General features: G+C 28.8%; 3 protein-coding genes across 9 annotated transcripts; 2 read left to right on the top strand and 1 right to left on the bottom strand.

The window, feature by feature from the left end:
- Nucleotides 1-1,751: 1,751 nt before the first annotated feature.
- On the top strand, nt 1,752-13,253 carry LOC122401929 (ubiquitin carboxyl-terminal hydrolase 7). Of its 6 annotated transcripts, XR_006259479.1 has the most exons (19): nt 2,025-2,255; nt 3,227-3,325; nt 4,189-4,464; nt 4,625-4,743; nt 5,012-5,146; nt 5,412-5,606; nt 5,682-5,853; nt 5,950-6,142; nt 6,239-6,392; nt 6,546-6,740; nt 9,362-9,583; nt 9,868-10,162; nt 10,411-10,630; nt 10,704-10,871; nt 10,959-11,463; nt 11,555-11,626; nt 11,688-11,787; nt 11,901-12,188; nt 12,285-13,253. XR_006259479.1 is itself a non-coding variant. In XM_043404365.1 (18 exons), the coding sequence occupies exons 1-18, from the start codon at nt 2,165-2,167 to the stop codon at nt 12,023-12,025; spliced, it is 3,336 nt and encodes a 1,111-aa protein (XP_043260300.1). In that variant the 5' UTR covers nt 1,752-2,164; the 3' UTR covers nt 12,026-13,253. The 6 variants fall into 6 exon arrangements, 5 of the variants coding, with proteins under 5 accessions (XP_043260300.1, XP_043260299.1, XP_043260298.1 ...); XM_043404365.1 differs by having other exon boundaries at nt 1,752-2,255; nt 11,901-13,253; XM_043404364.1 differs by having other exon boundaries at nt 11,694-11,787; nt 11,922-13,253.
- Nucleotides 13,254-17,456: 4,203 nt separating this feature from the next.
- Nucleotides 17,457-21,002, top strand: LOC122401938 (serine hydroxymethyltransferase). 2 transcript variants are annotated; one of them, XM_043404396.1, is made up of 7 exons: nt 17,457-17,552; nt 18,356-18,542; nt 18,998-19,191; nt 19,272-19,483; nt 19,546-19,870; nt 19,970-20,469; nt 20,554-21,002. In XM_043404396.1, the coding sequence occupies exons 2-7, from the start codon at nt 18,369-18,371 to the stop codon at nt 20,718-20,720; spliced, it is 1,572 nt and encodes a 523-aa protein (XP_043260331.1). In that variant the 5' UTR covers nt 17,457-17,552; nt 18,356-18,368; the 3' UTR covers nt 20,721-21,002. The 2 variants fall into 2 exon arrangements, with proteins under 2 accessions (XP_043260331.1, XP_043260330.1); XM_043404395.1 differs by lacking the exon at nt 17,457-17,552 and having other exon boundaries at nt 18,146-18,542; nt 20,554-21,001.
- Nucleotides 21,003-22,320: 1,318 nt separating this feature from the next.
- LOC122401950 (Golgi to ER traffic protein 4 homolog) lies at nt 22,321-25,512 on the bottom strand. Its single transcript, XM_043404418.1, has 6 exons — nt 25,372-25,512; nt 25,214-25,292; nt 24,566-24,800; nt 24,354-24,492; nt 24,128-24,268; nt 22,321-24,045 (listed from the first exon to the last, which is right to left on the bottom strand). Exons 1-6 carry the CDS (start codon nt 25,482-25,484, stop codon nt 23,796-23,798), a joined length of 957 nt encoding a protein of 318 aa, XP_043260353.1. The 5' UTR covers nt 25,485-25,512; the 3' UTR covers nt 22,321-23,795.
- Between the last annotated feature and the right edge of the window lie 274 nt (nt 25,513-25,786).

Below are 25,786 nucleotides of genomic sequence, written 5' to 3'. Positions count from 1 at the left end.
ACAAATCTATATTTAATTATGGTTGGTTATATGTATGTCAAATAATTTTGGTTAGAATGTCAAGAGGCGAAACTCTTATTTAGTTTATATTATTATATGTCATAACATATAACAAATGATAATTGTTTACTAGCGTGATATTACATTATTAAAGAAGGAAATATTGCATTTTCTGCATAATAATAAAAAGTAGACTGATTGTAAATGCGAATATTTTAAATGAACAAATTTGGTTCAAGTTATTAAATTAATTAATTATTTTTGTTGGTAATTAAGAGGAAAATTATATGGAAAAATATATTTTCCAACCTAAAATGCATGTGTTACGACATACAATGTTGAAATTCGTTCGTATTTGTATGAACGAAACAAATGAATAGCATAATACAGACATCTATTGGTTGGTTTTCTAATTAATTTCTTTATTATACTTTATTTGCATTTCTTTATTGAAAAACTCATGTATTCGGTTTATAGAATACTTTAAGAAAAATGTAACGTTACTATTATTTACAAAATTAAAGCGCTGACATGTATTAACAGAACCCGCAAAGAGAGCATTGTTCTTAATTCATAACAATTTAAAAGACATGTGTATAAATTACTACAATTGTATCGCAATTCATACATAAAATATTATGATACATATTTAATTAATAATAATATATTCGTTGTATAATCTATTATAAATTTTAAATGTACTTTGTCCAGTGAGAAGGAAGTTCTGTAAACAAATCACGTATTTGCAACAGAATCTCATTGGTCCACAGTCTGTAACTCATTATTTGTGTTTTTTAATGTATTTTTATTTATATTATCTTATTCGATATCTCTACAAATATTTTCTTGTTGTCTCTTTCACTACAGAATTTTAATTTAATTATCATACATAAATAATATCTTGTATAATAGTTGTCGAATGTGCATCTATTTGAAGTACATTGCCCAACCATTTTGTTCTTGTGGCAAGTCGTTTATTTACACGAAATCCTTGCTATACGAAGCATATATGTGATTATGATTGATAGAATAAAATTGCAACATGCATTTGACCAATTGAAAGTTGAAGCATGTTGGTACTTTTTTTTTACATCTATTTAGAACCTAGAACAAATAAGATTTTCTGAGCTGAATATATACTTATAGAGATTTATGTTTTATATTTTATAATTGCTTATTTGTATGATTTGTATAATTACAATTATATATGAACGTATCAAAGATTTCAAACTTTATTTTGTATGCATTCCATATGTAAGTTTTTATATTTCCCGCGTCTGTGCAACAAAACATTTTACCGACTATGCCATCTGAAGTGTTACAACAATTTCATGGTCTGTAAGAATTGTATGCAGGACAGTTCAGACAGTTAAGCAGGCAGCAGAGTAGTGCGGTTTGTCGCCATTTTGTTTATTTTCGCGTAAGAGATCAGAGAGACGGTCATCCAAGCAGATCGTTCTGTCTTCGTCCGCGAAAACGTCAGCTGAGTGCATCTGTGATCACGTTAGAAACCTGGAAGAACTGGCAGAAAAACTCGTCTGCACGGGTGCCTGTTGGCAAAGATTGGAACAAATATTAAGAGTAAGACGTAACGGAGTCGAGGTTCGCAAGAAGTACGTAGGTTTCCCGATTAGTAGCGCGCCGGTCCCGCGGTGCGGAATCCGTTTCTCGGATCGGGCGAGAAAGAGCGAGGGAGCACAAGTTGAGAAGTGCAAGCAGGATAGTGCCACGAGAGTAAGAAAAGATACAACCGTTGCGACAAGAGAAAGAACAACGAAAGAATTACGAAAATATCGCACAAGGGTGGAATATATGCTGTGGGCGTCCCCCAAAAAAACGGGGGCACTTGATAGTTGCTGAAATTGGGCGCATCGCAAGCAAATATCAATCGTCATCGTGTGGTAAACCAACGTCGCTGTTAAGTCGTGGTGGTAGTGACGCGAACCTGGTTGCGATTGAAATCGGGCAGCCACAACAGAATTTGCTTCAGCAAAAGTCTTCCGTCCTCGACGAGAATAGTCAGTACATCGAACAACAACATATTTCTGCTCGAAATTCGTTTGTGGATATATCAATTAAATTACCATCGGAAGTAACCTCGACGGCGGAAGCCGCCTCCGAGGTACCCGGCGCAATCAAGACGACCATCAATATCGGCATTGCGATGAACCACGTTAACGACCAGAAAAACCTTAAACAGCTCGACCTGGCACCAGTTCAGTTCAATGAAATCGAAGAAATGGACACGCAAGAAGGTACGTTTCACCTTCACTGTTTGATTTCATTTCGTTTTATTTTTATTTTTACATTAGTTTCATTTGTTTTTATTTCTGCCTTGAAGGTTATAGAAATTATTTATAATTTTGTGACAATATATGATTGTTTTGTAATAAATTTTTGTTTGCATATAATAGTATTCTTCTCAAAACTTCAGTTTATTGTTTTGTTTTGTCTGTTTGATGTTTAATTGAATGCTTAAATGTTCAAAAAATTATGTTTATTGCAACCTTTGCTTGTAATAAATTATGCATATATTAGACATCTACGTACACAGAATAAAGCAAAAATCAATATATTACATTAATATGACTAAGAAAACCTAAAATTTTAAATAAATTAATATTTAATTATATTTTGTATGTATATTTATTTTTTATATAGTAATAATATTTAATATTTTAAAAATTTAAACAAAACTTTAATAAAATGTTTGATGTCTGGGCTTTTATTGAAATTGTATTGTGTGGAAATTTAAAAAATTAATAACAAGTTATATGCATAGGGTTACGTATAGTTCTTCATTTGATGAAAATATTCATTTGTCTTTTAATCATGTCAAAATGATTGCAATTTGACAACATTTATATAAATTACTATATGGATACTTTTATAAATTCTTTTTTTTCCCAAGATTATTGTTAAATACTCGATAAATTGTGCATTTTATACACACTATAGGTAATTACAAGCATTATAAGTATTTAACCTTAGATTAAAGTTAGAATATTTCTTTGATAGTAAACAAGAATTATAATATAGCAAATCTTAAGTATAGTTATGTTAATATTTTATTTGTTCAATGGAAAAATGTATATAAGATTTATATAATTTTATTTCCTCAAAACATTTACAAAATTTAGATGGTTTTTGTATTGAAGAAATAATTTGTTTCATACATGTAATTAAGAAGAAGAAACATATATTAACAAATATTTTGACTTTGTAGAAACACCAAATGATGGTGGAGGAGATGGCAATGATACTAGTCCTATGAATGGAGAATCGGAATTAGGTTGTATAGTCCAAGACCAAGAAATGCAGGAAGGTAAGACAAAAATGACTTTATGTCACTTTATTAAAATTATAACTCTATAATATTTATTTGTTCAGTGTAAACATTGTATAAAATATGTACAAAAAAATACAAAATTTTTATTCTGAATTCTTCGCAAAAATTTTGAATAATTTTCAACAATTGATATATGTATCGATATATACTCTTTTTATTTTGTCATTAATAATTTAAAAACTGCTGGCCAACATGTATATTGTCTCTTTAAAGTTTATTTAACTCTGCTACCTCAAAATTTTAAATAATAGATGGCATTTAAACTGTTATGAATGTCAGGAATTATAATAATTGTAAAAATTGTAAGGATTTCATTATTTAATTAAACCAATTTAAAACCATGACAGTATATTGGAATTCAAACTAGAGACTCATTTTCATTATGCTACCCTTTATTTGCATTTTTCATATTACATGTAGGTACATGACTAATACATTAAAAGTACAATATTTAAAACATTTATTATAATAACATTTTTATAAAGTTTTGTACTACATGCCTTATGGGTTTAGTATATTATTATGTATTAGTAATTCAAATATTTTTTAAAGAGATTTCAATGTAACCCTATTAAATTGAAATAAATTTTATATATAATGTTATTATATCGTTTATATGCTGCAATAGTTATATTATTTGAAATGTTAGTTTTTTCATTGTTGGTATAAAAAGAGATGTTCTTGTTGAATTTATGGCATGGAATGATGATATTATAATATTATTGTCTCAATTCAATATCTTGTTATACAAACTTGTTTTTGTAAGCTAATGATTTTCAAGTCATGCTATCATTGCAGTTTATCAATAATATGTTAATGATACTTTCATTTATAAATAGACGAAGCAAGATCGGAAGCAACATTTCGCTACACAGTAGAAAATGTTTCTAAAATGAAAGATACACAATTGTCGCCGCCATGTTACGTTCGCAATTTGCCATGGAAAATAATGATAATGCCAAGGTCAAGTCAAGCACAAGAAAGACCAGTTCAAAGATCGCTTGGTTTTTTTCTTCAATGTAACGGGGAAAGTGAATCAGCATCGTGGAGTTGTTATGCTGTTGCAGATCTTCGATTACTTTCTTGTAAGGAAGGACAGGAACCATTTAGCAGAAGTTAGTATACTGTAATATATATCAATAGTTTACTTAAATTAAACATTGTCACATTTTTCATTTAAACTTTAATCTAATTTCTTTCATGTTATGTTATAACACTTTGATAATATGATTATGTATCTTTATATGTATTAAAGTATATACATTCTTATTTTAGAGATTCAACACCTATTCTATAGTAAAGAGAATGATTGGGGATTCAGTCATTTTATGACATTGCAGGATGTCCTGGATCCTGATAAAGGTTTTATTAAAGATGATTCTATTACACTTGAGGTAGGTGATCTGTAATATTGTATAGAAAAACATGTGTTTACTTTTTATTTCATGAAAAGATTTAAGATTTTTACATTAATTAAATATTCTACGTTAACTGTTGATTTACACATTGAACTCGATTTATTCAATATGTAATGTAATTTCAGCTGATTTCCCAGTTTCTGTATAGTTTAAGTAAATCGTCTGAAATTGAAACATTAATTTTTCATTTATTATAAATATTTTTAGTAAATATTTATATACTTATGAATATTTTTTGAAATAGGTTCATGTGATGGCTGATGCTCCACATGGTGTCAGTTGGGATAGTAAAAAACATACGGGATTTGTAGGTTTAAAAAATCAAGGTGCTACATGTTACATGAATTCTTTGCTTCAAACTTTGTATTTTACCAATCAGGTAAGTTGAATATGTTAGGAGTTCAAAAATGTGTTGTATTGATAAATTAAGGAATTAAAGAGTTTGTTTGATTTAGTTAGGAAAGTTCAATTGTCAGTACAAGTATATTACATATATTGTACTATTTATTAAAAACAAAACATAATACAGATATGAAAATGTAAAAAAATCCCAAAATTGATAATGAATTTACACTATGTGGTATCTGGATTCTTTGTTTGTGACTACAATACAATTTTTTAAATATCTGTATTCTTGTTTTTAGTTACGCAAAGCAGTCTACAAAATGCCAACAGAAAGCGATGATTCTAGTAAGAGCGTTGCTTTGGCTTTACAAAGGGTCTTTCATGAATTACAATTTTCTGATAAGCCAGTAGGTACAAAAAAACTAACCAAAAGTTTTGGTTGGGAAACATTGGATTCTTTCATGCAGCATGATGTACAAGAATTTTTACGAGTGGTATGGAAGTAATATAATATATTGCTGATAATATTTTGATTGAATTTATATTTTTTTTACTAATAACTGCTTCAGCTTTTAGATAAGTTGGAAAGTAAAATGAAAGGAACATGTGTTGAGGGTACAGTACCGAAATTATTTGAGGGCAAAATGGTGTCATTTATTAAATGTAAAAATATTGATTACAAATCAACCAGAGTTGAAACTTTCTATGATATACAGTTAAATATAAAGGGCAAGAAAAATAGTAAGTATTCGTAATCACCGGCGAGTTCATGTAAACATTTCATGTTTATGATAATACGCATAATTCCGTACCACATAAAAATTATAATTTTTTTAGTTTATGAATCTTTTAATGACTATGTAAGCACTGAAAGTTTGGACGGTGATAATAAGTATGACGCGGGAGAACATGGATTACAGGAAGCAGAAAAAGGTGTTATCTTTTCATCATTTCCACCAGTTTTACATTTGCATTTAATGCGATTTCAATATGATCCAGTTACAGATTGTTCTGTCAAATTTAATGACAGGTAAGCAACGTAACATCGAAGTAGTATTTAATTATTGTACTGAATTTATTTATTTATATTTCGTTTTTAAAAAAATGTATCTTATATTCAATAAAGGTTTGAATTCTATGATAAAATAAGTCTTGGCAAATATTTACAAAATAAAGAAGCAACAAGTGCAGATTATACATTGCATGCAGTCTTAGTTCACAGTGGAGATAATCATGGTGGACATTATGTTGTATTTATCAATCCAGCGGGTGATGGAAAAGTATGTGGAACTTGCATTAATATTTTATATATATCTATTATTTAATTGTTTTGATTTTGAAGATTTATATATAGTTTTGAGTATTACATTTTGTAAAATATAAATGGTTGATGCATACATATGTCATTTATCACATACTTAATTTCGAAACAGTGGTGTAAATTCGACGATGATGTCGTCTCGAAGTGTACAAAGCAGGAAGCCATTGAACATAATTACGGTGGTCAAGATGAGGACATATCTATGGCTGTGAAACACTGTACGAACGCCTATATGTTGGTGTACATAAGGAATTCTGAGTTGGAAAACGTCTTGCAAGAAGTAAAGGAAGAGGATATACCTCAAGAGGTCAGAAACGTCCTTCAAAGAGAATTTTCCCAGGAGTTGAGCGACCTTGAACGTGACAAAGACACGACTGACTCGATTAAAGACTCACACACAGAGACTACGACTCTTCGTCCGTGCACGCAAAATTCTCGAAATCCAAATCTCTATATTCATGATTTTTAAGTAATAATAATCGTGCAAAGAGCTGGAAAGAGTTGTAAATCGTTTGCATTGTTCTTCGATAAAACTCTTCCCATTTCTTAAATACGTTTTAAGATAATTAACTCATAGCATATGAGGTCATCAAATTCATAACATATTATATCAAGTTAAATGCAAGGATGAAATGAGTTTAACAAGGTAGGAACGTATTTGAATAGATTCAATATTTTGGACATGTGAATTAATCAGAAAATAAGATCTACAAATTAAATTTAATAAATTAATATTTTTTTTAGCATCTATATATACATACACATATATTTCCAAATATTTGTTATAAAATTTCTCTTAATATTTTTTATGAACAGAAATTTATAGTGTTATCAGCTACAGGCTGTTATATCACCAAATGTTGATACTAAATACATTATGTCCATTTTCAGGTACGACATGTTGTATGTAATACTTCACATTTGATCATTTTTAAAGTGTTACGCGCGCATTACTTTGCTGAAATTCAATACACGCAATGAAAGATAAATGTATCATTTATATCGTATTAATATAAAATATTTAATGTAAAATTTTGCATCGCCGTTATATAAAATTTATATTACCAGTGAGATTTTTAATAATTCGTGTTATATAGAGATTTGTTTATTCCAGTAAAGATATTTTCGATTTTTTTACAGAGGATTTTTTGTATGGACGATTGAGTCGTGTAAAAATGAAATTTTTGTTGATTTTTTTAACTTATTTTTTTGTTACTCAAAAATTTTATATTGATATATTTATATTGATCATATATTTTATATATCTCAATATAAATATAATGTATATATATGTACATACATATATATATATATATATATATATATACATATATTAATTGACTGAAAGTTATACAGCTATAACTAATGTACGCGTTGCACTTCAGGTACTACAAAACTACAATCGGGTTGACATAGGATCTGATTATTAGGCTACTGTCATAATGAGCCTTAGAATCGTTTTGAAATGTTTATTGTAATAAATATTGTACAATATTATATCTAAAACGAATAATTGTATTGTAGTATTTTAAAGCTTTGGGTGAAGAATGCACAGACATATCGCAAATAGGTTGGAAATGTGTGAATAACTATATGAAGAATAAGGGCAGGAAAGACTTATTAGTTAACATAGTGAGATAATTATTAAAAATCTGATTTGAAGCAGTGAGTCTTAACTCATGAATAAATAACGTTGAGGGAAAAAAGAAAAAAATGAACAATAAGTAGGATTTATTAATAATGTCGGCTTCTTCCTTAATACGTCTTCTACAGTGTGTTTGTTATTTAATGAAGATCGTTCAGTAAGTGAGGTGAAATGTGATTTATATTATCAAAACCGTAATTTTCGTGAATTAATACTTTGACTCAACGTGGGTAACAAAGCTAGGATGTTAAACCTGATAAAAAGGTCTGAATCAATCAATCAAGTCGTTAATCATTAAATTTTGTCAATGTTAATAGTCAGTATGACCATCAACAGATGCTACCTATTTATTTGTTACATATTAATAAATAGAAAAAAACTCAATGCATCATCGACAGAGTGAATATTTCATAATAGCTATAAAGTACCTATAAATACTATACTAATATTTTAGACATAAAAGAAATGAAAAAGTATGGAATAAACTGTTGAGTACTAGAAACTTTCAAAGAATAGAATTTACATTAGTTAATTCGTAACCACTTTTAATTTTGATTTATTGAACATTTGCAGCTGTATTTTTGTTTAAAACATATCTATATAACAACAGTTCAAAGTGTAAGGCATCTCCACACTACTATGGTTATATATTACATTTTTATTATTATTTAGCATAAATGATGGTCATGTACTTAAAAAAGTACTTCTTACATGCAGGTATGATACTTTTGAATTTACAAATAATACTGATTGCTAGAATATTGTAATTCCTATTTAAAGAATATTCAAGAAAAAGATCTTTAGAGAAAGATTTATCTGTCATATAAATTCAAATGTAATTTATATCCAATTATAATGTAAAGGTTTTATGGAATTTGTAGTTATTGTTTAACAAGAATCGTTTATAAAAATATCATCCCTGTGTATAAAAGTAATAATCTTGTTTGCCAATGGAGTATATAAATTTCCGCAAAATTTATCTACAATAAATCTAAAGTACGGTGCATGAAATCATCATTCACGGCTGAATAATTTTCATTGTGTAATTGTTTGACTTAGTAGTCTGTATTGCGGCAGATGAACAAAATTAAAATTACGTAAATGAGAAACAAAAGTCATTCTTTTGATGTTTCGAATACTATCTGTTCTCGAATATCAAAAGCATGATACCAGCACACTGCTTTTCTAAAAGTTTAAATTTTAGAAGACAGATGAGGAAAAAAAAAATTACGAATGAGATGAATTTAGTATACATATGGATAATTTTAATTTTGTTGGTCTAGCTGGTGGAGAGGCTGCAAGAGGAGAAGAGGCTGGAACAAATAAGAAGAAAGGAAAGAACAGAAGCATACTTGTATATAACCGTCAACGTCCTTCTTGAGGATAACTTTGACGGTCACCAAGGAAATGACTTGTATGATCCAGAGCATGCTTTGTATCGTGTATTTCGCGTACGTAAGCAGTGTACCTTGCACGAGTTTCTCGAATTGCTGAGTGATAGCTTGGTAAGTGTAAACTGTTGACAAATTTCTCATCCTATTACACATGTTACTATATTGAAATTTTATGTTAATACCGATACATCCATATATTTCAAATTATGTAATGTTGAAATATTGGTGTGGCTTTATAATATGTGCTACTAGTTTGGTTATATACTATAATGTGATCATCTACAAGCACGGTAGGTGATTGAAAACACAATATTTATGAATGAATCAAGTGTTCTGTTTCAAATAATAAAATTGGTTTCATTTGAATGTCTAACGTAGTGGAATTTTTTCTACAGAAATATCCAGTAGAGAAAATTCGTTTATGGCCACTGAACGTACGTTCGAACCAGACCTGTAGACCGATGCCACTTGAACTAGAAATTGATCTGCAGAGATCCATTTATCAATGCTCAGAGAATCCAAATGTTTGGAACGTGTTTGTCGAACTTGTTCCTCCAGATTCAGATTTAAGAGCATTACCACCTTTCGATAAGGATACCGATGTTTTATTATTTTTTAAATTGTATGATCCTAATAACAAGAAAATTCATTATTGTGGCCATCATTATATGCCTGTCACATCTAAAGTCCGTAAGTTCCATTTAAAATAACTAGGAAGACGAAAGAAATTAGGTCAATTTATCTTAATCGAATTCTTTATTCTGTAGCATTGTGCAAAATGTTATTGATACTTGCATATTTTGTAATTGATGTTTTCTGTAATACTACTTATAGATCCTCTGGAAGTATTTATTGGTATAGAACGTGGTTATTAATTGTTAATATAAACTTTTCATTTTACAACAGTGAAGAATAATTGTTATGACGGTTTTGTGCAGAGGAACTTATACCAATTTTAAATGAAAGAGCTGGATTCCCGCCGGATACAGAATTAGTACTTTATGAAGAAATCAAACCGAACTTGGTAGAAAAGATAGATAACTTAGCAGAGCCATTAGAAAAAGTCCTGGAAGAATTAATGGATGGAGATATCATCGTTTTTCAAAAAGAAGGTGATAATCAAGTCTACGAACTTCCAACATGTAAAGAATATTTCAAGTAAGTTATAGAAATATTTACAAACATTCATTTTATTACAAAGAATAATATGAAAAGTTTTCTCGTATTTCAGGGACTTGTTCCATAGAGTAGAGGTAACATTTTTTGATAAAACAATTCCTAATGATCCAGGCTTTACAATGGAACTTTCATTGAGAATGACATACGATCAAATGGCAAAAGCTGTGGCACAAAGGGTTGGCACAGATCCATATCTTCTGCAGTTCTTTAAGTGTCAAAAGTAAGAACATGTAATCTGCATACGTATCAATATATAATATGTATAATGTTTATTTTATTATGGTTATAAATATTATCTTATTTGTAGTTACAAAGATTCACCTGGACATCCATTAAAATGTACATTCGAAGGTTCGCTTAAAGATTTGGTTTCTTTTGGTAAACCGAAAGCGAAGAAATTGTACTATCAGCAGCTCAGTATTAGAGTAAATGAGCTTGAAAACAAAAAGCAATTTAAATGTATATGGGTTGGTCCATCTCTTAAAGAAGAGAAGGAAATCATTCTTTATCCTAATAAAAATGGAACTGTGGCTACTTTGCTCGAAGAAGCTAAGAAACAAGTGGAATTGTCAGAAAATGGATCTGGAAAGTTGAGGATACTAGAGATCAATTGTAGTAAACTTTCGCCTGGACCAAAAGACGAAGTACCCCTAGATAACTTAAATACATCAGGCACAAAATTATACAGGATAGAAGAAGTTCCAAACGATGAGTTAAATTTAGCAGAAGATGAAATGTTGATTCCCGTTGCACACTTTCACAAGGATGTTTTCTCAACATTTGGTATTCCCTTTTTCTTTAAAATTAAGCATGTAAGTATAATTGAACATGTGATGAAATTGAAAAAAAATAAACACTTCAGTTTTCTAGTTCTAAATGTTTTGATCGATTGTGTGTTTACAGGGTGAACCTTTCCCAAAAATGAAGGAAAGATTATTGAAGAAATTAGGAGTACAAGAAAAAGAATTCGAAAAGGTAGGCATCTTAATCTAATTTTATTTGATATTTTATGAGAATTCATAAAAAAACTTTGAAGTTTAAGTTCGCGGTGGTGACAATGGGTAAACCTCACTTTATTATGGATTCGCCAGGATACATTGTTGATCTTGCTGACTTCCAGACTCATCCAAACCAGAGTAAGTGTATTTAAAAACACAACGTTTCGTTAGTTGAAGACAGTAGAAAATGTAGCACATATTCTTGTTAGTATAAATTTTAAATTGTCGCTGATGAAGAATAAATTTTGTAGTTTATCCACTTTTAAAAGCAGGCACATCGCCACAGAGGCCTTGGCTTGGTTTGGAACACGTCAACAAAGCGCCAAAGCGTTCTCGCATCAACTACCTCGAAAAGGCCATTAAAATTTACAATTAAATTTTCATCATACGAAGAGGAATAAAATTAGGCAGCCACTCATATAATTTATACAACTTTATAGTAAGAAAGCGACGTCTGACACAAAATGGAAATGCGTTTATGTTTTCGGTTCTTCAGCCAGGTTGTGCGCGGTTTTAATATTATGACATGTTAACGAAAGGTAAATCTATGCTTTGTATACGATGGATTAAGAGAGTGTAATGAACATGTAATGATACTTTGTGCATCATGGAACTTCTCCCTTTCGAATCGACAGGGATTTTACGTAGTGGCTGGATCGATGGTACTACGTCGATTTCACTGTGCATCAACAACGGATTAGAAACTTCTATCTGTGAAATCAATTTTTGTATTTATAACTATTTTGCCGCATTATGGCAATCGTTTAAAAAGTATTTTCGAAGACAGTGTTTTGAATGCATTCAATTCTATCAAGAGCAAGAATTTCTTTAAATACGTATTTCATTACGAATGTAATTATGGATTGCAACTGCAGAATGAAGAGAGCTCAAGTAAGGAAACAAAGAGGTATTTATAAATGTAGCATAATATTCATTTTATAGAAAGGCTCATTTTTTTCGAAATTTTGGTTATTTGATCCTGCCACGTAAAATCTTTGTGTTGATTTAATAAGATCCAAAGTGATGCCTATATATTGTTCTACATGATGTAATACTTAACGCTCACTATCAGAGAAGAATTGTCTACATATACCTGTTTTATATTATATTCAGGATGTTTGAAACGCAGACTTACAGTTAACCTGTAATCTTACATGCTGCACACTGTGGTATTTTTTACGAAAAAATAAATGTTAACATTTTGTTCATAACAGCTCATTTCTTATAATATGCATTTTTGTTTGTACATTAAAATATCGTTGTCGATCCTTAATTTAAAAGCAATCTAAACAAAGAATTGTTGTCCATTGTTATATCAAAATTTACTATAAAACACCAATTAGGGTGATTTATTAGTAAAATTTTCTGAATTGCCTTCCAAACACCCTGGAATTTTTTGCGTTTGAATATATTCTTTTCTGTGTGTGTTTTATACGCCTATTCCTATATATTTTACCGAGACTATAAAATTTTGCAAATATGTAACAGTAGACTAACATATTAATGAGGCAGAATTTTAATTTAAAAAGAAAAGAAAGCGTCGAGCATAGTAAATGTTTAACTCGTCGCGCATTGAATGTAAGTAACTATATTAAAAATACAGAGAGGTAAACTATTATTTAAAAAGGAAAATCATTTCACAATTTCATGTTTATCGTTATTTTAAGTTTGTCTTTTTATTGATTAATATTTTACAGTTCTTTTTTTTTTTTTTTTAATTCATTACATGTTTCAAATCTACTTCCGAATATTTTTCGCATGAAGACTTGCCACGATATTATACGAGATCTCCTATTATTTATGAATCGTACTTTATTCAGTGTTTCTCCTGCCTTAACTGTGATTAAAGTCTTTCTTCAAGACGTGTTTAAACTTCGTTGCTCTGAAATACCCAAGAGTGTTATTAAATATTTGAAGAAGATGAAGCAATTTATTCAATTTATTTAATAAATAAAGTTTGTTTGTTTTTCTGAGAGACTAGTTTGTTACGATTATTAAATGGAGCGAAGGTTCTAAAGTTTAAAGGAAAACTTAAAGTATATCAAGTTAACAAATTTAATTCAATTAAATTAGCTGTTAGTTTGTTAGGGTAATGAATTGCTGCAACTCGATTGAAATTATAACTTATATCAATATTAAGTATATAATTTAAAGAAGCATGTCAAATCTAGTTATTATAATGAGAAACAATTATCGTGTTTCGTGATGTTACATTTCTTGAGCGCATTCCAAGATTGGCGAATATTACTATAAATGAACAATACATACGAAACCTATGCGACGTGCAGTAATATATATGAAAGCTGGACATACTAGTTGTGAAGATGTGTTACAATAGTTTGTAAAAATCCAAATGTGATTGTACAGGTAGTTTGGCTACTTAACAATCATGATTTAAATGATATGCGTATTTAAAACATTATGTCATTGTACACCCAACTTATCACTAGTTACTTCTATTTTCAAAATTAATTTTAATATATTCTACAGTATCATGGATGATATTTTCTTTGTGAAGATATTTATGTAAAAAATAGAATTAATGGAAATTTACAGAGTTTAAGACACTCAAAGTACTAAGGTATTTTTTAAATACTGAAATTTAAAATTTTTTTAAACGATATTGAAATAATTGCGGATGTTCCTGACTACATTTTTATTAAAATGTAAAGACAAAACACCATAGACAGAAAATGTTTTCGTTAATTTACATATGAAAATGACAGCCTTTAATTGAAGGAAATCAAACTATCATACATGTTAACTTGGGAACTCTGGAAATATGGATTACATTTTGTAGTTCGTATATACATATATATATAAATTGTATACATATATTTCGTTACTACGTTCCTTGATGAATACCAATAATGATTATTATGATCTTGAAGTTGAAGCTATTATGGATACTTATGACGATATTAATAGTAACTGTGTATTTTTTGCACGAAAACATAAAAAGTTTATTGGAAGAGTCGTTTAAGTTATTGTACTATACTGCAAAATGAAAGTATCAGACTCATATGTAATAAATGATCCGCAAATGGGACGCACTTCTGATACATAATGCTTGTAATTAGTTCTAGCGCGTTTCTGTGTTTTTGTACAGCTAACTTTGTAGCAGCTGCTCAATTGCGATTGTAAATTTGAACTATAAGTTTTTAGTAGTTTTTTTCTATGCAAATAAACGCAAACTGCAATGCAGACATGCATCAAAGAAGTAATTGATAATAAAAAGAAAAGAACTAATATTTTATGATTTTGACTGATGTTTTGCTTGGCGCGAGCAATTTTATTTTATGTATTTGAATTCTCATTAATATGTATATTTTAATATTACGTTCTTAAAAGAAATCAAATAGATACTAGAATAATTAATAGAATAAATTTTTAAAGGTGAAATATGAAGGTATCAAGTTTATGGCAGTGATATTTTATAAACTTCATTAATCGATCATATTAAAATATTACAAAAAACTTAATATTTTATACCTGCAACATTTGAATAAGAATCTTATGCAAGACCTTATTCCTAAGTAAAAGTTTTGTATATAAATATTAAACGTAATTAAATCGGTTTTCTTCTTAAATAATACTAAAATTGTAAATATGTTGATAACATAACATTTAATATTTCCTTATAAAGTGATCGTCGAAATTATTTGTTATTTATTTTGTTCAGATTCGTTGTTATCGAGCAGTCTAACCGTATTTTGTTTATCAAAAGCTTTTTTTTTATGTGCAATGTTTAATAACACCTTGCCATTCATAAAACGTTTGTTAAACATAATGGAATATGAAAATAGTGATAACTTTAAAATGTTTAGATATTTTTTACAAATTCGTTTTTCATCAATTATGTAATATAACTTGATTTTGCAAAAGTTAATACCAACCATTTATAATGTTTAATTACGTAGCAGTGTATTAAACATCATTTATTATATGATGTATGATATATTATTATATAGTGCTCTGAAAGTTTTAGATCACCTGCAGTAAAATGAAACTACAATATTATCACAGACATCAACTACTATGTTTTTACATTTAAACAATATTCACAATAACTTCTGTTGAAGAACATTTTCATAGAGATGGTAATTATATGAAAAAGAATCAATGTTTTGTAAGATACACTTGTAGTCGCGATGCTATGCTATCATGTAATTTTTTAAATAAATTCACTAAAAATTGCCTCGATTGAAGTTTGAGTTGAAAAATTTCAATTAGCTTGTCTGCGTATTTTTTCGTTTTCTTTCTTTCCTCGTTTCAATTCAAATTTTTGTCTATCATGGTCTTGTAGTCGCTTATAAATTAACTGTTTGTTGAACAAGAATGTTGCTAAACGAAAAAAATAATTTCGATTTCAAAGGAATAAATTGCGTATTGAGAACAAATTTTGGTTAAACTTTATTTACAACTGTAATTATCTTATAGAAATCTTCATATATTAATATTAAAATTTTATTACGAGTAAAAAATAGAATCTTAGATTCAGCATTTTACTTTTAATTTAAAACTAATAATATACAGTCTCGTAATTATAATTTTACGATCTTATCGATATTTTTAAACTGTCATGCTGAAAAATATTAATTTAACAAATAATTAAGGAAATAATAATAATAATAATAATAAAACGTAATTATATTAAATATCAGTTATTTGTTAAGAAGTTATTATTGCCGAGTAAAGGAAATATGTTTGTCAAGTTTGCTTTTTACATTTTGTTTTGACCCCATGCCGTTCTGTAATCTTTTACCACGTATTGCTAAATATCGTATTCGTATCAAGAACTATATAAACAAAGTGTGATTAACATGTAATGGAAGACAGGCATTTGTAAAACGTGTGAAAATATTATTTTGCGTACTTTAATAATTCGATTATTCACAGATAACTTGTTAGTTGTTGTGACGATATCGAAGTTATTTTAAAGTATAGAATTAAAGTGTCATTTAATAAATAAATAAACTAAGTAAAAATTTTAATAAAGTAGTTAAAATACGTACATTTTTTTTTTTAATTGTAATGCCTAACTGTCGATGTACTTTGGCTTTATCTTTCTACAAGCTTGGTTATTCCTATGATAAAGAGTAGGCTGGATTTTAAGGAAAGGAAAAGAACGAGTTATGTTCAGTCGGAATTATTAAACGAAGAAGTGCAATCCAAGTTTAGTCTCCGAATTTTTCCATGTAATTATATCGATGGTAAAATACCAAGACGTACAGTACGTTCAACAGATTTTAAATTTTCCTCTAATGAATTTGTAACAAGAAACTCTGTTAGTAATACATCAATTTTTTAAACGATAATCTTTCCGATTATAACTAAAAATTGATTAAGTTACATTTCAAATTGTTTCGACGTTTTGGGGCCTATGACACAGTACAAAAAGCTGTTTAAGAAAACGATGTATATGAATGCAAGACTAATTTCAAGATTTTGTTATCACAGAAATAAAAGTTACATAAGATGGGATAAAATGCGCGATCAACAAGCAAGATCGTAATAAAGAATAAGTGAAATGTGGTTTCCTCAAATAAATATTTCAAGAATATTGAAACATTCATTTTTTTATTTATCAAACCATCCTTATATTTTAACGTAATTGTATGTACTTGGACTTAGAATTTTTTAAATAATTGTTTTGGTTTGCATATCCAATACTATTAATTCGTATTAGTCTTTCATTGAAGAGCAATAAACAAGAAACCCCCCCAGAGTTTCGAAAGGTCGTGATAAAAATGTCGACTGGTTTCGTTGGTTTGAAAAACGATAGACATAACAATTTGTACGTAACCGAAGAAAGTTGTACATATTGATCGTGAACTACTTTCGAAGCAGTGCTGTTACAATCAAAGCGTAAAATCTGTTACTGTTGTTCACTATTAGTAAAGGTATTGTAGTACATACTAAATTATACACTGAAGGCGTAAGGCACTAATAAATATCGTTCTTTAGAAATTTAAATAAAAACGTTAATATTTTTAACAACTCTATAAACGTTTATATTGATAAGTTGTTGAATTATGTAGTAGTAAAATATCGTAATAGGAAGTTCTATTAATAAGAAATTTCATTTGTTTATCGTAACAATTTACATTAAAAATGGCATTGACCGAAATGCCACAACATTTTAATTATAATTTCAGTTTTTATCTTTGTTGAAAATGATGTTAGTTTAGTTTAAAGTTACTTTACATTTAAGCATAACTTTAAATTAAATAATATTTGATAGTGTAATGTATAAAGTTTGATTCGTTAGTTACACATTTACTTATAGATCTGTTACACTAATTACGAGGAATAATGTATGCGTTTAAAAGATATAACGAACGCAATCATGCATTTTTGTTGTTCGTTTCATATTGACCCTCTAACATATTGTTTATTGGGTAGGCAAATATTTTTCAGTGTTACATATACAATGGATTATTAAATAAATTTAAATATTAAAAATTAATTCAATTTGATTTACTGTTAAAATATGCTTCAAATTAAACTTGAAAGTTACATGTATCACATATTCGTGCTTTGTAGCGGCGATGATTTAAAATTTTCGTTCTCGAAGATTGTTAGGTTAGGCAGCATGATTGAATGTATCGTTGAACACGTGATAAGACTGGATTTTTAGATAGTATTTTATAATATGTAACATTGCATTGCGCATTTAAAAAGTATCTACATGCACATGAATTAGGAAACGCTTCTCAATGATTCGGTGTTGGTCGAATTTAAATCAGCGCGGTTTTCAATTTGTTGAAAACCTGTTAACCACTCGAGCGCACCGTATAAAAGATAATGTTGTCCAAGGACAAATATCAGAAGTGTTTCGAATTTCAAATCGTAACGTACGCTTTACGGCCACCTGTTGCACACGCGAACTTGTAAGTGTCTTTATAACTTAATTTAATTAGTAAATTATGTTTGTACAAATCACAATCTTTATACGAATATTTTTTTATTATGTTTTCCAATCTAATGAACGACCTCAATAGTATTGCGTTATATCAATATTATTAAAACGTACCATTTTTTTTTCATTTAAATATTACAATTTATTAATCAAAGTACATATATAAATGAATAATAAAAACTCTTCGTAAACAAACTCTGTATCATGATACTATACATGGGGTCATCGGTTACAATTATTCGAACTTTGTGAAAATAATAAGTATAAATCGTTTCGTAATATCTCTGTCGGAGGAATGTATTATTTAAATAATAAAAAAATATATTGTATACGTAAATGTGTTTATTATTATTCGATGAAATAAACATATTTATTCAATAGAATAAATATTTTATATAAGTTTAAAAAGTGTTATCCCTTGTATAGAAAATGGTGAGCTTAATTCAAAAAAATCTTTGGGAGACAGACCCAGAACTTTTTGATTTGATGGAAAAAGAAAAAAAGAGACAAATATTTAGCCTTGAGATGATTGCTAGTGAAAATTTTACATCTCTTAGTGTACTTCAGTGTTTGAGTTCTTGTCTTCATAATAAATATAGCGAAGGTCTTCCTGGCCAAAGGTATGTTTTGTGTTGTTTATTATTTAGTATTTTTCAAGTATTGATACAGTTTTTAAAATAGCGTGTCTATTCCTATTTAGGTATTACGGAGGAAATGAATACATCGATGAAATTGAATTATTGGCACAGAAGCGTTCTTTAGAAGCATTCAATTTAAATCCAGAAGAATGGGGCTGTAATGTACAACCATACTCGGGCAGCCCAGCTAATTTTGCTGTATATACAGGTTTAATTGAACCTCATGGACGTATAATGGGACTGGATCTTCCCGACGGAGGGCATCTTACTCACGGTAATAAAAATATTATGAATTGTTATATTGTAATTTTATTAATTATTTTATGTGTTTTGCAGGTTTCTTTACAGCAAATAAAAAAATTTCTGCAACGTCAATATTTTTTGAATCAATGCCATATAAAGTTAATATTGAAACTGGTTTAATTGATTACGATAAATTAGCTGAAACATCAAGATTATTCAAGCCTAAAATTATAATAGCAGGTGTATCTTGCTACAGCAGATGTTTAGATTATAAGAAATTTAGAGAAATAGCAAATGAAAATAATGCTTACTTGTTTAGCGATATGGCTCATGTATCAGGATTGGTTGCCGCTGGATTGATTCCCAGTCCATTTGAATACAGTGATGTTGTATCAACTACTACTCATAAAACTTTAAGGTAATTGTTATTACGTATAGTATTAATAAAGAATCAATATAAATTAGATTATTAACAAAACAGTACTATCTTTTTATCTTTTTATTTTTTAATTACTAGGGGACCTCGAGCTGGTGTCATCTTCTTTCGTAAGGGAGTCAGAAGCGTTAAGAAAAATGGACAAAAAGTTATGTATGACATAGAAAATAAAATCAATCAGGCAGTCTTCCCAGGATTACAGGGCGGACCTCATAATCATGCAATCGCGGGGATTGCTACAACAATGAAACAAGCTAAATCACCAGAATTCCTTACATATCAAAAACAAATAGTGGCTAATGCAAAAAGGCTGTGTTCAAGTCTTCAAAAATGTGGCTATAAAATAAGTACTGGTGGTACTGACGTTCATATGTTATTAGTAGATTTACGGTCTACGGGTGTTACAGGAGCTAAAGCAGAAAAGATTTTGGAGAGTATTTCTATTGCCTGTAATAAAAATACAGTACCGGGCGATAAAAGTGCATTGAATCCTAGTGGCATCAGATTAGGTACACCAGCGTTAACTACTCGTGGTTTAGTCGAAGAAGATATTGATAAAGTTGTTGACTTTATACATAAAGGTATTATAATAATGGATTGTGGTATAAGTAAAAGAGTAAAAGTAATATTAAAAAAGTGTAATAAATATTTTAAATGTATTTCAGGTTTATTACTTTCCAAAGAAGTATCTGACATTTCTGGCCCTCAACTTGTTGATTATAATAGAGTACTGAATACAGATGCTCGTATAAAAGAAAAAGTTGCAGCTTTAAAAGAAGAAGTAGAAACTTTTTCCAAACAATTTGCTATGCCTGGTTATGATACATATTAAAGATATATTCAACATCTTATACAAATTTGGTGCGAAATATGTATTTATATAAGTACATAATATTTTTATAAATATAAATTACTTAAAAAATGTAAGTACTTAAGAAATTAAATATAAAACAATATATAACAACATTTTTTAAAAGTATTAGATTGTGGATTATAATGTTGTATTTCTGTAGATAGATATGTAGATAGCATACTTTTTTATACTAAAATCTAAAAATTTGTACTTGCATGCAGATGTATTCTATATGTATATGTGTGACAAATTTTTACTTCCAATTGTAGTTTATTTTTATAAATTACTATTAACAGAATATTAAAATTTTTTAAAAAATATAACTTGTATTATATAAACAACTATTTAAACTTTACGATGAGATTGGTGGAGAGGCTGAAGTGGGATATGAAGTAAAAGAAAATGGTTCCACCGAATCAAATAGACTTTAGGAAAGGAATGGTGACAATACATAACGTATGTATTAATCCTTTGCGAGTCTTTTTACTAGAGGTGCACGAGAACCCGAAATATCGGGAATCCGACCCGACCCGACCCGACCCGACTCGACTCGACTCGTCCTGACCATCGGGTTCTCGATATTTCAAGTTCTCGCACACCCATGGTAAAAAGACTTAGGCGGCTGTTTGCCGACACTCGTCCTCAAAGGGTTAAACTATCTAGTAATTAAGCAGGGATATAGAAGGGAAAAATGGGTGGAAGGTTAACAAAAATGTTAGGGGGTATATTGGATGATGAGGAGAAAGCATGGAATAGGGGAACAACGGATGAGATAGGATGACAAGGGTAATTGTGTGTATGAGAGAGAAAGAGAGGGAGAATGAGGACCAAAATTAAGAGATAAAGGGGAGGAGTAAGAAGGCGTGAATGGGGAGGAACATGAGGGGTGTATGAGTAGGTTAGTTAGTGAGTAGTAATAAGTATTGAGGATTAAGTAGTAGCAAGTATTAGGTATTAAATAGAAATAAATAAATAGAGGTGGAAGAGGAGGATTGGTTCTAAGAGGGATTATATATAGAAGGGCATACAAGCCCATGTAATCCTAAGGGGTAACTAATAAATAAATACATACATACATAGATATTTAAACTTTACTTCCTTTTTCCTACACTCTTACATATACGGAAAGGATTTGTAGTTACTCATAATTGAATTACCATATCTTTCTTTTTTAAATTCTATCTGTTATTGTATTATTTATCAACATTTCAATATTTTCATCGTTACTTGCGTCGTAGCAATTCTAAATAAAACATTAAATTAAATTGATTAATAATTATTAATTTCATATGTAACTATACCATACTATCATAACCCTACTCTTTTTTATGTAAAATTTTATATTTGTTTTATAATTGAAAATCATTAATCTAAAGCTAATCAATGTTTCAGTAAAATTTTAAATAAATCAATATGTAATGACACATTAATATCAATAATAATAAAGATTTAGCAACATATTAAAGTTTATAATTAACATGTAGACAATGATACCATGCATCCTGTTGCTAAGTAATGGAAATTGGTTTCAATTAGGAACATAATAACTGATAGAATTAAATAATGTTCATAGCACTTATTTAGTTTAATCTCCTTGATAAGTTAATTTTTAAAAGGTATAAATAATATACTTGTTTATGTAGTATAATTCGTCTTGTTAAAATAAATTTCAAATAAAAATTGTTCTATTATTATAGATAATATGAACCTTTTATTTGTACATTATTTTTCTTTGACTATTGGACTGTATAAAATATTTATATACTCCAAATACTTTACATTTGGATTTCCTCGATGCTTCATTGTGAAAAGCTTTTGGAGCAACAATGCGACCATATATATGTACTAACATCAGTACGATATGATCTTAGTAAATCAATCTTCTTACTTTTCTCTGATGTCTCCTTTTTAAATAATGTACGAAAAATTAAGCAATTTCGTAGTATTCTTACATACAGTGCAAAAAGTTTGAATTTTATAAATACAATTATATTCTTTTGAACAGAAATTTGTTTCTAATATGGAACTTAATCATACAAATTTTGACATTTTGAACATCCCATATTTATACAATATTTATTGCATCCATAAACTATGAAAAAATAAGCTTCTATACCCACAATGAAAGGATATTCTGTGTATACACAAGTACTTTTATAAGAATACATATACAATATATGTCTATATATGTATATACTTATTATAAATCTGTTTATAATTATATTGGTTCCATATCTTTTTTTATTCAATACACAGCAAAAGTATATTTTTCTTATTAATAGTACTAAAAAGTGCTTTGTTACAGAATCATGGCAATTAAATTTTTTAAATTAAATACGTAATCTCTTTTCCTACTGAAATTTTAAACAATATTAATATTTTTTATATTGATGTAGAGTTGAATAAATAAATATTTTACTTGTTGCTACATTTATCTATGCACTATTCGCTTGACCACATTTAATAATTTAGCAACAAGTAATATTATTAAGTACTCTGTTTTTGAAACTATAAGTATATATGTCAGGTTTATTTGTCACACGAATAAGTTTATATAAAATAAATCTTCGTTTTAGCAATTACACTCAATTACACGTTTGTTTTTAAATATATGTATGTTATATACGAATTGTAATTAATGCAAGGATTTTGTTCAAAGTTTAAGTTTAAGGAATCTGTTAAAAATAACGATGTTAAATAATTTTGTTCAAATACAGAATTAAAACAGACATCAGTGATGAAAAAAGAAGCTGGAAACTGTTACCTTTCTCGGATGCCTTCTGTTTTTTGAAGACCTTCGAAAATTGAGTTAGGGAATTGTTTGGAACTCGCACAACTTACAACTTTGAAAAATTCCTCTGGTAATGTATCCCGAATATTTTTATTTTAAATAATTTTATCTATACAATATATTTAAAAAAAATAATTTCAATGTACTATTCTTTTAAAAATTTGAAAGAATAGCATAATGTAATTTTTGAAAATATGTGAAACACACGCGTATAAGTTCATTGCTTACTTTCATCACTTTGCACAGTGACAGACAACCTTTAATCAGTCAAGTTCTTGTGCTGTGTACGAGGTTGAAGCTGTATTTCTTTGTTCATCGTCTGAGTCTTCGTCTTCGACGTCATTAAAAAAGGATTGTAAAAAAGAACTAAATAGCCCTTGCTTACGAGGTCGCGGAGATGGAATATTGAAAAATAACTGCCCTATTTTATCTAAGTATTGTCGATAACATGGGTCTCTGTTTAAAGATATTTGATATTGTTCACAAAGTACTGTGAACACAGCAAGTTTACCACTGAAAAATATTGATTATATACTATATATAATCCTCATAAATTAAAAGCTGCTATTTATAAAAATAAATAATTTGAACTTACCATTCAATTGTTTTCAATAAAAAAAATAAAAAGTTCAACAATGGAAGAATATATGGTGGGCCGCTATTTATTTTCGGATGCCGTGAAGTATAAGAATTGAAAACTTCCTGCGCAGCTGCTGTATTTTGTAAACAGAGATATCTGAAAAAATTTATACCATTTCAGGCTTTACATAATTTTTAACGAATATTACATTACTAAGTAGATTACTGTAGCGTATACTTACTGCAAAACTGCCTGGGCTATAAAAAGATCTACTTCATTCGTGTAACCACGTTGCTCATGAAGCTCAACAAGCATTGCAGCACATCCAGAACCATCTCTACTATATATGAAATGTTGTCTTGCCATTATGTAGTTTTTTTCTAAGAAAACAATCATTATGTACTCTTAGTTATAACTATATGTTCAAAGTTTCTCGTCCCCTTAGTCGATTACCTCTCCAAAATACTTGTGCTATTTTTTTATGTAAATCAGGGTGACCCGTCTTATATTCTGTATTCTTTATACTCCATCGTAGGGCAGATTGCACAAAAACATCTCTTTCGGGCGATAAAGGGCTCATTAAACTAAATAAGTTTATAATTTTTTCAAAATAGTTTTGAGAAGGTTCTGTTCCTGACTGTGTTAAGACACTTATAAATAAAATTCCTAGGTCAGCTCCGCTAACATACTGTAATGTAATTTATCAAATGATTTATTTTAATTTTATATGTACTTTTTGCACATATACATATACATGTATATACACATATGAATGCAAATTATCATATAATAAATTACTATGTGGCATTAACAAGTAATGTAAAACATATGATATAATTTATTAATATTTGTAATATATTACATACTTTCACTTATTGGAAAAAGGATTTGATGCATTACAAAATCTTGTCAATGGAAATAAATGCAAACTATAATGTGCATAACGATAACTAATAATAAACTTTAAATATAGACCATTTGAGAAGGAAGTTTGTAAATAACACTTGAAAATGAATAATATGACGTCAGTTTAAAGTACTTCCCTCGGTAATATATACTTAAAATTTCATAAAATTAAAAATGCTAAAATGCGTTACATACTTGTTCGTGTTTTAATAAAAGGGTTGAACCATTATACAGTAATTCTAAAAGTTCCGAATACTTTTTCTGTCCAAGATATCTAAAAGAAGAGGTTAAGCAGGTAATATCGACGAATACACTAGAATAACTATTTGACGATGTTGATTAAGTGGTCTCACCTAAAATACAAAGTTCTATACATTTGATGAGCCTCATAATAATTTTCCGAATTTATGGACGCTTCTAATTTTGCTAAAACTCGCTGAACACCGTGATTGTACCGCGAGGCCATGTTTACGATCTTTGGAATATTTCTTTTTTCTGCTTTTGTAATTGGCACTATTGTTTTATAAGCAATTTAAATTTGAATCTTTCTCGAAGTTGAATTTTAACACGCATTGATGTAAGAGGATATTAACGTACAAAATGCCACACTTTGTAAGAAATACTATTAGCATATACGAATCATCATCAATTCAGACGATTACGTTATTTGCGGCATTTATAAATACACAAAATTTATTTATAATAAGGAAGTTAAATTAATGAAATACACATACATATTCGAAACTGAAAACATACAATCAACAAACT

The sequence above is a fragment of the Colletes gigas genome, unplaced genomic scaffold (genome assembly GCF_013123115.1).
Source record: "Colletes gigas isolate AHSC1104 unplaced genomic scaffold, ASM1312311v1 Colletes_gigas_Sc00030, whole genome shotgun sequence".
NCBI classification, from domain to species: domain Eukaryota; kingdom Metazoa; phylum Arthropoda; class Insecta; order Hymenoptera; family Colletidae; genus Colletes; species Colletes gigas.
Note: the sequence above shows the minus strand (reverse complement) of the source record. Positions and strands in the feature narration are given on the sequence as shown.

Excerpts from the sequence above, each read along its gene's own strand:
- LOC122401938 (XM_043404396.1), top strand. The coding sequence starts at position 18,369 with ATGATTCGGTGTTGGTCGAATTTAAATCAGCGCGGTTTTCAATTTGTT. Across the intron at positions 19,484-19,545 it reads CGGAGGGCATCTTACTCACG|GTTTCTTTACAGCAAATAAA; the intron begins GTAATAAAAATA and ends TGTGTTTTGCAG. Across the intron at positions 20,470-20,553 it reads TGTTGACTTTATACATAAAG|GTTTATTACTTTCCAAAGAA; the intron begins GTATTATAATAA and ends AATGTATTTCAG.
- LOC122401929 (XM_043404365.1), top strand. The coding sequence starts at position 2,165 with ATGAACCACGTTAACGACCAGAAAAACCTTAAACAGCTCGACCTGGCA. Across the intron at positions 3,326-4,188 it reads AGACCAAGAAATGCAGGAAG|ACGAAGCAAGATCGGAAGCA; the intron begins GTAAGACAAAAA and ends ATTTATAAATAG. Across the intron at positions 5,607-5,681 it reads TACAAGAATTTTTACGAGTG|CTTTTAGATAAGTTGGAAAG; the intron begins GTATGGAAGTAA and ends TAACTGCTTCAG.
- LOC122401950 (XM_043404418.1), bottom strand. The coding sequence starts at position 25,484 with ATGGCCTCGCGGTACAATCACGGTGTTCAGCGAGTTTTAGCAAAATTA. Across the intron at positions 25,293-25,371 it reads TATAGAACTTTGTATTTTAG|ATATCTTGGACAGAAAAAGT; the intron begins GTGAGACCACTT and ends CTCTTCTTTTAG. Across the intron at positions 24,046-24,127 it reads TTATTGAAAACAATTGAATG|TGGTAAACTTGCTGTGTTCA; the intron begins GTAAGTTCAAAT and ends AATATTTTTCAG.